Below are 14,610 nucleotides of genomic sequence, written 5' to 3' on the forward strand. Positions count from 1 at the left end.
ACAGGTGTTAGCTGCCATGTGGGTGCTGGGATTCGAACCTGGGTCTTCTGTAAGAACAACCAGTGTTCTTAATCACTGAGCCATCTCTCCGGCCCCGAACTTTTTTTTTTTTGGTCTTTTTTGAGACAGGGTCTCCTTGTAGCCCCAGCTGGCCTGGAACTCACTATGTAGACCAGGCTGGCCTCAAACTCACAGAGATCCACCTGCTTCAGCCTCCTGAGTGCTGGGATTAAAGGCATGCACCACACACCCGGCCAATCCCTTATACTCTTAAATAAATATACTGATGACTTTACTCTTTGGTTATACTTTCTTTTTGGGTGTTTAAGACCATAAAGTTGGCCCAAATATATAAATTTATTTTTACACTTAAGGTTATTTGAGGATCTGTTCCTCAGGGGTTACATGGGCTTGGGAGGAGCCCCTGGCTCTTTTACCAGTTCCATTTCTGTGAAGATAAGTCAAAGGTCCTGCTCAACCATGTCTGGCTTCACTTGGAAGCATGGATGAGATGTTTCCTCTGAGTTGACCCTCCTCTTTATAGACTGGACATTTGTTCAAATCCATCTCCTGTGGTCTCCATGGCCTCCCTGAACAAGAAGACAGGTGTCTCACCACAGTAACAGGACATTTTGAGAGATGTTCCATAGCCCTCTGGAACTTAGTCAACCCTGGAGGGCAAGGGGCAAAATCTGTCCTTTAAGTCCCTCTGACCAGATTAGTATAGGCCTCAAAGTATGGTTGTTAAACATCCAATAAGGTTAGTTCCACTAGTCTGGTACTTTTAATTACCATGTGTTATATAGATAAAGCTTGGGTAAAAAAACATTCTCAGATAAACCTTGATTATATATATATATATATTTTGTTCTTTAAACTAGTTGACTAAACTATGACCTTAGAAATTTTAAGATTATGTGTATATTACTTTTGTCTCATCCTTTATATATCATAACAAACCTACACAGACATTTATCACTTGCTTAGACTTTCTCATTTTTTTCTATTTTGGAAAATATCTCCATTCCCATATCCTTTTAACATCTTACATTCTCATTTTATTTTTTTAAAAAATAATTATGAGACATAATAGCATTAAAAAATAAATTTTCTATCTGTTGTGAGAATTCATTTCCTGGGGATACTAAGCAATGCTTATTCCCTTTTAAGGTTCTAGTGTCAAGCCAATGTTTGATTAAAGTTTTGCTGGGGAGCCAATGAATTTACTGAGATTACTTACCGAGATAACAGGGGTTGTTGAGGTGCATGTATGACCTGAGGGTATGCACACTGGAAAGCTTTACCCAGCATGGGTCATGCCTTCTCTTCCTAGCCTTCCCCAGACTGTATACTTTAGCCCTCCCTAAATCCAGGAAGACCATGTGTGATTAGGGCCAAATTACGTAGAGTTGGCTGTGAAGAGTGGCTGGATACACTGGTGAGGGTTCAAAGACCCTGTTTGGCCCTCCTTTAATGAATGAGCCCAACTGTCAATAAACCCAATTGTGATGATGTTTAGGGATCAGGCTCAGCTGAAGTCATGATGATGGTAGTTATTTCACGCAGAAGAGACTTCTGTATAGCGTCATCTTATTAAAAGAACCTGGAATTTAAAAGGATTTGGTGCTAGGATCCACATATGAGGGATAACATACCTCATTTGTTTTTCTGAATTTGTGTTACTTCATTTAGTAAAACAGTTTCTGGATCCATCCATTTACCTGAAAATTTCATTATTTCATCTTTCTTTACTGCTGAATAGAACTCCATTGTGTAAATATATCACATTTTTGTTAACCACTCATCAGTTGAGAGGCACTTAGGTTGCGTCCATCTCTTAACTATTGTGAAAAGAGCAGCAACAAACATGTTTGTACAAGTGTCTCTACAATAGGATGAGTTTTCAAAAATTTACTAATTCACATTTAGTCACTGCTTAAGTGTAGTGGTTAGCTGAAAATGTGCAGAAGTTGGCTCTCTCCTTCCATCATGTGGGTCTCAGAGATTGAACTCAAGAAGTAAGACTTGGCAGCAAATGTCTTGATCTGCTGAGCCATCTTTTATTTTCTACATCAAACTTGTTTCGGTAACCACTATACTGGGCTTTTGTTTATGAACTACTAAGCAAAGTTATAGTGATTTTCAAGAAATAATTCATTTACTAATTTTTTTTGGTCTTTTTGAGAAAGGGTTTCTCTGTAACCCCAGCTGACCTGGAACGCACTATGTAGACCAGGCTGGCCTTGATCTCACAGAGATCCACCTGCCTCTGCCTCCTGACTGCTGGGATTAAAGGTGTGCACATCCAGGCCCCCACTTCAGTTTAATAATATTTTTATCTTCACCTCTCAATTTTCTGAATTGTATAAAGAAAGGGATGGAAGAAGGTGAGGACGAAGGAATTTTAATGGAAAAATATAATTTAAAAAATTATTTTTATTTTTGTAAGTGTATGTGTGTCTCGCCTGCATGTATATAAATGCACCTGTGTCATGCAGTGCCCACAGAGGACAGAAGAGGGTGGTTGGATCTGGAACTGGGGTTACAGACAGTTGTTAGCTGCCATGTGGTGCTGGGAAATGAACCTGGGTCCTCTGCAAGAGCAGCCAGCTCTCTGAACTGTTGAGCTAGCTATCCAGCTCAGGACAAATATAATTAAAAGAATAAAGCTACATGCTACCTTTGAGGCCCCTCCAGTGCCTCTTCATGGAGCCAGGGCTTAAGCTGCAGTGCCATATCACTTTGCTCGCCCATAGCTGGGGCTGCCTGCCCATCGTGGGTGGCCCTTTTAACCGCCAGCTATGGGGTGGAGGTCGGGGGATAAAGGCCAATTAAAGAGACTGTGCTTCAGATCAGCCTAGGATTAGGAGGAAGGTGGAGGAAAACACAAACATGGACCTGCAGTTGTGAGCAACCCTGGGCCAATCACACTGGTGTGAACACAAGTTCTCAGGAAAATCCTGCATCTCAGACAGAACTTCCTACAAGGCTGATCAACTGATTAGCACTTAAGTGTTTTGAATGTCACAGATCCAGAGCCTATTTACAGTTTATCTTGGGCCATGTTAAGCTCCTTAATAGCCACTCCTTGCCCACCTCTGTTTCTGACTTCACATCTTGTGACTAATGAAGGGAGACCACCACCATTATCCCCAAACCATAAATCCATCCTTGCTTTGCAACAAGCCTTTCTGGGACCCCAGCCATAAATTTCTGCTGTGCTATGGGGGAAGTGTAGACTTTGGATCTTCTCTCACAAGCCCTCCCAAGACCCATATCTATCGGGGAAAGAATGGAGGTTTTGAAGGCGGTCTCTGTTAGGGTCTGGATCTATAGTAATCACCTCCCCAGTGTAATAGGACCTCATGGTTTTGCAACCCCTCTGAAAAGACAGGAACTGAGTTAATGAGCACCCTGACCATCTGCAGACAAGATAAACAGACTCCCTACACCTATGACCCAAGACTTGATTGCTGCAAGAGCTGTTTCAGTATAACCTGCTTCCCCTTTGATAATCTTAGAAGAAAAGCAGGCCCCTTATCCCATGACCCATATCCTAGCTGACATAAGGGGGCAATTTGACAGAGGCTGTTCTCTCCTGAAAAGCCCTGGGCTCTCTCCCCTAACTTGTTTAAAAAATATTTTCCCACTTTCTGCATCCCCAAATTCCCTATAATAGCCCCAGCCAACAGCCTGTAAACTGACAGCTCCTCCATCCCGAATTGGGAACTGTCCTGTGCATTTTCTCTGCCAAATAAACTACCCCATCTGGAGTTCTTGTGTCCTGGTGCTTTCTCCCGATTGACCCAATTTACCTATTAGTCTCTACCCAACGTCCAGGACTGGGTTACCTACCCAAAGTTACTTAAGCTCCCCCATTGTTTGGCCTGTGTGGCTACTGTAGACTCCCATTGGTCAGTACTCATCCCTCACTGACTAATAAAACACCTAATTCCTAACAACAGATTTAAAAAACCCTTTTTAAAAAAATATATATATTTATTTTTTATTTTATGTATATGCATGTATTGCCTGCATGTAGGTAAGTGCACTGGTGCTGTGCAATGCCCACGGAGGTCAGAAGAGGCTGTTGGATCCCCTGGGACTGGAGTTACGGACAGTTAGCTGCCATGTGGGTGTTGGGATTTGAACCCAGGTCTTCTGCAAGAACAACCAGTGTTCTTAACCGCTGAGCCATCTTTCCAGCCCCTAAAAAATCCTTTTTGAAGGTATTAACTTAGCTGACCACCAACTTCCCAAAGGCTGAGTGTCATCAGATAACATCTGAGGCTTATTGTGGAGATTTCTCTTTTGCTGTAACCACCTATTTAATGTTTCCACCAATGTATTTGAAAAGGGTCTTGATTTATGACATCTTTGTTCTGTTACTATAAAAACTTCTTGAAACTGCTTCCACTGCTGGAACATGGAACTTGGGGTAACCCAAGTTCCTGGGACACTGATCACTCATATTTGGCTCCAGAATTTACTATCTCTTGTCTCCTTTGAGATGAGAGCTGTGCTTTTGCATTGACATAGGCAAAACCCAGTAACCGAATCTTTATCTGGGTACCCAGTGAGATCTGCCATCCTCAGTCCATTTTTATGGAGACTGTGAACAAGGAAATCAAAGTTCTGCCTTACCCTTCTGGTCAGGTGGCTCCTCCCCACTCCCCATCTTCTGTCTCTCTCCCTGTAGTTGGGAAGAGCTTTCTGCCACCAAGTCCACACAATCAGAATCCTGCATTCTTTCTCTCCTGTGTAGCATGGAAAGGATAACTCAACTCGTTAGCTGCGCACCTGCAGATTCTCAAAGTACAGACTGTGGTGCAAATGTGCCCTTAGAACAGAGAAGAATACAGTGAATGGTCATCCTGCCCCTGGAGCAGGACTGCTAGAGTTTTGGGAAGGGCTGCTGTGAAGCAGGTGGTTCAGACTGGGAGTTTGGCACCAAGGACATCAGAGGATGAGAAGCACTGAGTTAAACAACCGGTGACCCTGAAAGATTCTACTCTCAGGGTGGGGACAGGAATTGTGTGATAGGAAAAAAGAATTAAAAAACAAACAAACAAAAAAAAAACACCCTTGTTTCTTAGGCTTCGAGGTTCCTTTTCTTTGAGAACGGGTGTAACGGTGTTGATAACAGCTCTAACAGCTCGCTCTTCTGTTGGCTGGAGCAGAAGGTGCTTATCGAAGTAGTGATAAGATAGATGTAAAATAGCCTGGTTAAGTTGTAGGAATTCCAAGAATCCTGCCAGACCACAGAGCTACTCCCCCACCCCCACCCCCTTTTCTTTTTCTGTGGTAAAGACTGAACTCAGTGGCCCTGAGCATTCTAGGCATGTGTTCTCCCAGAGCTGGGTCCGTTCCCAACCTGTCCTAACCGACAGTAACCCTTTGCTTATTTTACTTTATTTTGAGACAGGGTCTCCACGCAGCCCCACCTGGCCAGGAACTCTCTATGGAGACCAGGCTGGCTTTGATCTGAGAGATCTGCAGGGGTTAAAGGCCTGAAGCCATCACGCCCCACACCTTTGGCTCATTTTAGTGATAAATCAATGCGAGCAGATGTGGTCCAGCCCACCACTTCCCCAACTGTCCTCAAGTTAGCCTCCAGCCGGAACTGCACCTGCGTCTTAGCTGATGCGCCCGCCTGTTCCGGTGATAATGAGGCCCTCATAAAAGATCCACTTAAAAGTCCCCAGACCCGCTGAGGGCGGTGTTGCCTTTTGGTTCCTGGCTCTGTCCGAGTGCTGTTTCTCGGCACCGATTACTGAGCTGCAGGTAGCCAGACAAACACCCTGCACACTCACCCAGCCGCCCCGGTGTTCGCCGGGCCAGGGGCGCGCGGGAGATCGAGAGCATCCCCGTTGAGGAGGACCTGGGCTCTGCCTGGGCCCCGGCTGCGCTCCGCACCCTCCGCTGGGGCCCGGCGCCCTCGGCTGGGACCGAGCACCCTCCGCCCAGCACCCTCCAAGTGGGACCGAGGACCCTTTACTCCGCACTGTCAACGCAACACCACGACTGGGACCGAGCACCGTCAGCTCAGCACTTTGCGAGTGGACCTAGCATCCTCCGTGTGGATCCCGACACCCTCCGCTTAGCACCGTCAGCTGAGTACCCTCAACTGAGACTGAACACCCTCCGAGTGGGACCCAGAAACCTCTGCTCAGTACCCTCCGAGTGCGACCCAGCAACCTCCGCTCAGCACCCTCCGAGTGGGACCCAGCACTCCCGGTTCACACTATCGGCTCAGGACCGTCAGCCCATCACCCTCGACTGGGACCCAGCACCTTCCGTCCAGCACCCTCCGAGTGGAACTCAGCACCTCCAGCCAGCACTCTCCAGAAGGGACCCCAGTTCGGGTGAGCTCCAGGACCTGCACCTCCTTTCCTCTAGGGGTCTGCTCTGTTTTGTCTTTTGACGACACTGCAGGGGCTGAAGGCGCGCGCACCCTCGTCCGGCTTTCCTGCCCTTTTAGGTAGTTCGGTCGCGTTGGGTGGAACCTGATCGGGGCTTTTTCTTTTCCTCTTCCAGACGTGGTCTAGCCGCGTCCATGCTGGTCTTGAACTCTTGACCTCAAGCGACGTTCCGGCGGGTCCACAGGCCCCACCGCCGAGTGGGTCAGGATTTGGGCGGTTCTGCGCGGGAACCTGGGACCTGCCGGCTCGCGGAGCTTCTGCGCTGAGTCCGCGCATCACTGGTCGGTGCTGGTTCTCCACCGCGCATCGCTGGTCCGCGCCGGTTCTCTGCCGCGCATTGCTGGTCAGTGCTGGTTCTCCCCGACCGGCGCTCATCCCTAGTCGGTGCCGGTTCTCCACCACCCCCGCGCATCCCTGGTCCGTGCTGGTTCTCCGCCGCGCTCCTCCCCAAATGGGCAGCTCTAGTTCGGTTCCTGCGGACAGTCCGCTGGGGAAGGTGCTGAAAAGGTGGGCGCGCGTCTCCTGTCCCCCGATGACGAAGAAGAGGATGGTGCTGTACTGCAGCTCGACCTGGCCGTCCTACGCCCTGGGGCCCGCGGGCAGGTGGCCCGTGCATGGGTCCTGGGATCCCGACGCCATCCTCCAGCTGGAGCGGTTCTGCCGCGAGGCGGGCCGGGCGGACGAACTCCCCTACGTACTCGCCTTCCGGGCGCTGCTGGAGCGGGAAAGGGAGAAGAGCAAGCCTAAGGCGCAGAGGCGGGAAGGGAGGCCGCAGCCGGCCACCCCGGGGTCCCCGCCTGCGGCCTCGCGGGCTGTGAGCCTGCTGGGATGTCCCTCGGGGCAAAATCCTTCCCACCACCCCTCGCCACGGGAGGACCCCCGCTTAGTGACGCCTGACCCCAAGACTGCATTGATACCTTCTGTGTGGGAAGTAAAACCCCCTCATCAAAATACTGTGTGTCCCCCCTCACCACAGGAGCACCCCAGAGTGACAGCTGAACCCCAGCCTGTATTGATACCTTCTGTGTTTGAAGTAAGATCCCCTTATCAAAATAGTGTGTGTCCCCCCTCACCACAGGAGCACCCCAGAGTGACAGCTGAACCCCAGACTGTAGTGATACCTTCTGTGTTTAAAGTAAGATCCCCTTATCAAAATAGTGTGTGTCCCCCCTCACCACAGGAGCACCCCAGAGTGACAGCTGAACCCCAGACTGTAGTGATACCTTCTGTGTTTGAAGTAAAACCCCCTCATCAAAATAGTGTGTGTCCCCCCTCACCACAGGAGCACCCCAGAGTGACAGCTGAACCCCAGACTGTAGTGATACCTTCTGTGTTTGAAGTAAAACCCCCTCATCAAAATAGTGTGTGTCCCCCCTCACCACAGGAGCACCCCAGAGTGACAGCTGAACCTCAGACTGTATTGATACCTTCTGTGTTTGAAGTAAAACCCCCTCATCAAAATAGTGTGTGTCCCCCCTCACCACAGGAGCACCCCAGAGTGACAGCTGAACCCCAGACTGTAGTGATACCTTCTGTGTTTAAAGTAAGATCCCCTTATCAAAATAGTGTGTGTCCCCCCTCACCACAGGAGCACCCCAGAGTGACAGCTGAACCCCAGACTGTAGTGATACCTTCTGTGTTTAAAGTAAGATCCCCTCATCAAAATAGTGTGTGTCCCCCCTCCCCACAGGAGCACCCCAGAGTGACAGCTGAACCCCAGCCTGTAGTGATACCTTCTGTGTTTAAAGTAAGATCCCCTCATCAAAATAGTGTGTGTCCCCCCTCACCACAGGAGCACCCCAGAGTGACAGCTGAACCCCAGCCTGTATTGATACCTTCTGTGTGGGAAGTAAAACCCCCTCATCAAAATAGTGTGTGTCCTCCCTCACCACAGGAGCACCCCAGAGTGACAGCTGAACCCCAGCCTGTATTGATACCTTCTGTGTGGGAAGTAAGATCCCCTCATCAAAATAATATGTTTCCACCTTCACCACAGGAGTTGTACCCCATAATGACATCTGAACCGAAGTCTGCTTTGATGCCCTCTCTGTGGGAAGTGGGACCCCTTCATCAATGCAATTTGTACCCCCCCTTGCCTACAAACTTAGATCTTCAGTATGAGGCTGGCCCAGTGGCTAGCTCAGTCTCCCCTTACTGCCAGACCCTACAGAGCTCCCAGTTTGGTCTGGGGGTGTCTGCATGTAGAGCGTATCAGTTCCCTCTGTGGCAACACCCAGAAGGAAATCATCAAGGGCCACCTGTTGAATACATGGCCCATGACTTAGAGCTTTTGAAAAATCACCGCCCTTCATACAAGGCTGACCCCCAGGGGATGATGGAACTGTTTGCTTCCATTTTTGCCACACATCACCCAACCTGGAGTTATGTGCAGACCTTGATGGACAGTCTGCTAACAGCCGGCGAGAAGATACTAGTGCTTCACAAGGCTCGTCAGGAAGCTGGTCGCCTCCATCAGGAAAACCCAGCAGGGTACATGGAGGCAAATATGGCTGTCCCTTATGGACAGCCCCTCTGGGACCCAAATGATGGGGATCTGCCTGAGATCGAGCATTACCGAAGATGCATACTGGTGGGCTTAGAGAAGGCCACTCCTTATTATGACAGGGGCCCTCATGTGTGACTTGGAGCCAGCAGCATGCTGACAGCCTCTAGCTGTCACTCTAGCACCTGGGACACCATGGTAGGGGTCCCTTTTGCAGGGGAGTGACTGGGTGAGGGTATGTTGGTTAATAGAAGATAGATGTTTGTTAAACAGTGAAAATGTCTCCCTTGCGAGTCAGACCTATTCCCAAGCAGGCTCTATTGCTAACCCCAGCTGCATAGGTTGAGGATGCTCTTGATGGCGAAACTCCCAGCGTTTTTAGCAGGAATCATCTCTGCTGGACAAATGCTGGGCTGAGATACTCTGACACTGTTGGGTAATTAGTAGAGGGTGGGGAGTGGATGGGGCACTTCTGTCTTCCACTCTGTAGGGGTGCATGTATCACATGCTATAGCGGGAGCCTACATGTACATACTAGTAATGACTTGTTGCTCTGAGATAGTCTTCCTGCATACATTTTTGTTTTGTTTTTGAGACCGGATCTCACTGTGTAGCCCTGGCTAGCCTGGAACTTGCTATATAGACCAGGCTGGCCTTGAACTCAGAGCCACCTGCCTCTGCCTTCTGAAGACTGGGATTAAAGGTATAACTGAGGCCAGCCTTGAATTCTTGATGTTCATACATCCACCCCAAATTCCAAATGCTGGAGTGACAAGCAGGCCATCATACTTGAGGTTTGTTTTTCTTTTTCCTTTGTGATGGTCTAGCTGTGTAGCTGAGATTGACCTGGAACTTCCTGTAGTGAGCAAGTTTACCATCCTCCAGCCTCTGCCTCCTCAGTGCTGGGCTTACAGGCATGAGCCACCCACACACCCAGGCCTTAGCTTGGTGGAGTGCTGAATTCTCTGCCCACAAGTGTTCCTTTCATCATTTTCTCAACATGTAGCCCGTGTAGAAGCCTGTGTGTAAAGCCTTGCAATAAAGTTCATTTCCCTGCCCCTGAACTTTGTCTTTCAGTCATTGACAGCGCAGTGGCAATAGCCAAACTGGCATCATCTGACAATGATGGAGAAAGGAGAGCTTTGCTTTGTTCCTGTTTTGGCTTTGGGGGAGCCAGCTGGCCTCTGGCTCACAGCCCTGTGCTCCCTATCTGGTTGGCCAGGACCTAGCTCAGGTCCTTTTTATTTCTCATCCTAGTGATACTGTATCTTAAAAAAAAAAAATTGCTGTTACTGACTGTCACACGCTGCTATGAGTATGGGAATGACTGGGCAGATGCTGATGTCATTCCCAGGGGAAGAAGCTTCCTGAAGCTCATTTCTCACTCTTGTTTCCATTTGACTGAACAGGATAATATCCTGGTTTGCGCTTTCTTTGACTTACAGTTCAAGTTGCCCTAATATTTGGTGCACGGATACTAGACTATGTCTTCAATCTGTGTGAAGGTAATTTTGACTACCTTGAACGGCTCTCAGACAAACTGCTCCTGAAGACTGTCAGTTACCTGGACCTGGAAGATGTTGCCAGACTTTCTCAGACATCACGCAGGTTCGAAAAGGTACCTGTCTCATGCTTTGTGTGGACTTGTGTTTCTTCACAAGGGTAGATGACACAAAAGGGCAGGTGCATAAAGAGGGCTCCCCCTAAGCTAGCTCTCACTCGGACCCCCTAGTTTGCATTTTTCTTTTTACTAATCTATTTTAGCTTTTGTTCTGTTTCATTTGGGGGATAGGGTTTCATGTGGTCCAGCTGGCCTAGGCCTTCTGACTTTCCTGCTTCTGCCTCCCAAGCACTGGGCTTATAGGCCTGTGCCACCATACCCAGCTTTTAAAAAAAAAAACAAAACATTTTTTCTGGGGCTGGAGAGATTCTGGGGCTGGGCTCAGTGGTTAAGAGCACTGACTGCTCTTGCAGAGGACCCAGGTTCAATTCCCAGCACCCACATGGTGGCTATAAACCATCCTTAACTCCAGTTCCAGGGGAATCCAAAGCCCTCTTCTGACCTCCGTGGCATCGCACGACACAGGTGCACTCAAATACATACAGGCAACATGCTCATACACAGAAAATAAAAATAAAATTTTTAAAAAAAGCAAAAACAATTTTTCTTTGCTGTTTTTTTTTTCTGTGTGTTTGTGTGTGTGTGTGTGTATACACATGAGTGCAGGTGCCCATTGAGATATTGGATCCCCTGGAGTTGCAAGTTGTGAGACATCTGATCGATGCTTAGGGTTTTTGCGGGACAGATGAGACACCAGGAGATTCAGGAAGCAGGTTTTTCCAGGGTAGCCCTTGGCCTAGAGAGTCTTGTCTCACAGTTCTGAGCCCCGACTAAGGGGAGTTCATATACTTTACAGGGTTTACATATTCATAAGCATTACATTAAGGTTCCATTTCTCAAAACAAGAAGTTTCATGAAAACAAGGACAGGAAGTTGCAGGTGCAGGATTCTTTTCTTACCACAGCTGTCTGGGGCTGGAGGTGTGAGGTCCCCATCCTCAGTTAGATGTCAAGAGTGTTATAACAATCCTTTTCTAAAACCACAGCTCTAGCTAACTCTGTCAGTGTTCTAACCACAAAGTAATCAGCTGAACTTTTCAGACAGAGAGGAAAAAAAAAAAAGGGATTAGAAATTAAGATCCATATCTTCTTTTTTTTTTTGTCTTTTTGAGACAGGGTCTCACTGTAGCGCCAGCTGATCTGGGAGTTGCTATGGAGACCAGGCTGGCCTTAAACTCAGGGAGATCTGCCTGCCTCTGCCTCCAGAGTACTGGGATTAAAGATGTGTACCACCACACCCAGCTTTTTTTTTAAACTTTATTATTTTATGTGTATGCATATATTACCTGCATATATATGTGTACCCATGTTGTGCAGTGCCTGTGAAGGTCAGAAGAGGGTATCAGACCCCCTGGAACTGGAGTTATGAATAGCTGCTAGCTGTCTTGTGGGGTCTGGGAATCAAACCCAGGTCTCTGCAAGAGCAGCCAGTGCTCTTAACCACTGAGCCATCTCTCTAGCCCCACGATTTGTATTTTCTTAAACATTCCATAAGGCTCTGCATCAAGATCCTTTGTGCTTTATTTATTTAATTTTTTTTTTTTTGAGGCAGGGTCTTCCTGTAGACCCAGCTGGTCTGCAACTCCCTATGTAGACCAGGCTGGCCTGGTCCCACAGAAATCCTGCCTCTGCCTCCTGAGTGCTGGGACTAAAGGTGTGTGCCACCATGGCAAGCTGCAGCTGTAGTTTGTGTTGTTAACCAGTGAGCCACCTCTCCAGCCCTATTTATTTATTTATTTATTTATTTGGGGGGGGTCTTTTTGAGACAGGGTCTCCTGTAGCCCCAGCTGGCCTGGAGCTCACTATATAGACCAGGCTGGCCTTGAACTCAGAGAGGTCTGCCTGCCTCTGCCTCCCTAGTGATGGGATTAAAGGTGTGCACCACCACTCCTGGCTCAACCCTATTTATTTTTATTTTATGTGTATGAGTATTTTGCCTGCATGTATTTCAGTGCTGCTCATGTGTGCCTGGTACCCACAGAGTTCAGAAGGTGTCAGACCCCTGGAGATGGAGTTACAGACAGTTGTGAGCCACTTAGTGTGGGTGGTGAGACTTAAATTCGGGTCCTCTGCAACTCAGGTCCTCTGCAAGAATACTAAGTACTCTTAACTACCGAACCATCTCTTTAGGCCTATGTTTGTACATGTTTTTGCCATTAAGAAAAAACTATTGGGGGCTGGAGGGATGGCTCAGTGGTTAAGAACACTGGTTGTTCTTGCAGAAGACCTGGGTTTGAATCCCAGCACCCATGTGGCAGCTAACAACTGTCCATAACTCCAGTCCCAGGGGATCTAACAGCCTCTTCTGACCGCTGCAGGCATTGCACGACATGGGTGCACTTACCTACATGCAGGCAATACACACATACACATAAAATAAAAATGATAAAAAAAGAAAGAAAAACTATTAGTGCTGGCCATGGTGGCTCACACTGGTAATCCCAGCACTCAAGAGGCTGAGGCAGGAGGATGGCTGCAAGTTCCAGGACTGCCTGGTAAACAGTCTATGAGAAAGGGCTGATTGATACATATGAAATCTGTTTAAAAGTTCCTCTTGTAAGAAAATGATGAAGAATATGAAAAATTGTTGAAGTTGAGGTCTTATATTAGCTACTGATAAGCTGAGGATTCATTCTTTATATATTTTTAAACTTTATTTCTAGTTTATTTGTATGACTGTTATGTCTGCATGTGTATAAGTGCACCCATGTCATGCAATGTCAGACCTCCGAGGTCAGAATAAGAGGGTATCTGATCCCTTGGGCAGTTGTTAGCCACCATGTGGGTACTGGGAACCGAACCCAAGTCCTCTGCAAGAGCAGCTAGTGCTCTTAACCTCTGAACCATCTCTCTAGCCCCTGAGTATTCATACTTTAAAGCAGATGTTGAAGAAATGAAAACCCACTGGTAGGGACCTAGTAAAAGCTTCTGCCTGAGTGAGGGTTTGCTTCTGCAAGTCAGTGCAAGGACTGGACAGGTGCCAGCAGCTCCTGAGGCAACGGTAGGGATACTTTTTCCTTACGTTGAGCGTTAGTCCCAGCACTCAGAAGGCAGAGGCAGGCAGGTCTCTGTGAGTTCAAGGCCAGCCTGGTCTATATAGTGAGTTCCAGGCCAGCTGGGGCTACAGGGAGACCTTGTCTCAAAAAAAAGGAGAGAGAAAAGGAAAATTATAATGTCTTTATTATAGTTAAATAGCACTGTATAAACATGTCATTGCTTAGTTGTGACACCATGCGTGAGTAAGACATGGGAGGCTGATAGAAGGCTATATAGAAACCCTCTAGATTACCTTTGTAACACTTTGAGAAATTTATAATTATAAATAAAGCCATGTGTGGTGGCAAATTCCTGTAATCCCAGCACTTGAGAGGCTGAGGCAGGAGGATTGCTTCAAGTATGGGGTCAACCTGAGTTACAGTGAGGTCCAGGTCAACACTGGATGAAGAGTGAGACCCTGTCTCAAAAAAAAAAAAAAAAAAATGGTAAGTAAGATGGCTCAGTGGGTAAAAGCACTTGCTGGGCAAGCCTAAGGACCTGAGTTCAATACCGGGAACCCAGGGGAAGGAGAGAATTTACCCCTGAAATTGTCCTCTAACTTACACACACACACACACACACACACACACACACACACAAATTGGGTGTGGTGGTACATGCCTTTAATCCCAGCCCTTTTCTGGCTTCTGTGGGGGCCAGGCACACACATGGTATATCCTATATCCCATGGAAATGGAAGTACAGACATCTGTGTGCCACCATGTGTGTGCTGGGAACTGAACTTGGGTCCTCTGCAAAATAGCCAGTGCTCTTAACTCCAGCCCTAAATTAATTTTTTTTTAATTTTATTTTTTTGTCTTTTTTGAGACAGGATCTCCCTGTAGCTCCAGCTGCCTAGAACTCGCTCTGTAGACAGGGCTGGCCTTGAACTCACAGAGGATCTGCCTGCCTCTGTCTCCCAAGTGCTGGGATTAAAGGCATGTCCCACCACGCCCAGCAATTTTATTTATTATTTAACTTTCACATTGTGTGTGTGTGTGTGTGTGTGTGTGTGTGTGTGTGTGTGTG

At 47.6% G+C, this 14,610-nt stretch overlaps 1 protein-coding gene and 1 non-coding gene across 2 annotated transcripts in view; both read left to right on the top strand.

Moving 5' to 3' along the window:
* The window catches only part of Fbxo36 (F-box protein 36), a 121,973-nt gene that overhangs the window by 102,396 nt on the left and 4,967 nt on the right, over positions 1–14,610 (top strand). The window contains exon 3 of the mRNA XM_008844458.3: positions 10,371–10,543. Within this exon, the coding sequence (XP_008842680.1) occupies positions 10,371–10,543 (173 nt within the window). The remainder of the gene's footprint in view (positions 1–10,370; positions 10,544–14,610) is intronic.
* LOC115072282 lies at positions 2,674–2,807 on the top strand. Its single transcript, XR_003851332.1, has one exon. It is a non-coding gene; the product is annotated as a small nucleolar RNA SNORA76 (small nucleolar RNA).

The sequence above is a fragment of the Nannospalax galili genome, unplaced genomic scaffold, assembly GCF_000622305.1.
Source record: "Nannospalax galili isolate Female #2095 unplaced genomic scaffold, S.galili_v1.0 scaffold220, whole genome shotgun sequence".
Taxonomy (NCBI): Eukaryota; Metazoa; Chordata; class Mammalia; order Rodentia; family Spalacidae; genus Nannospalax; species Nannospalax galili.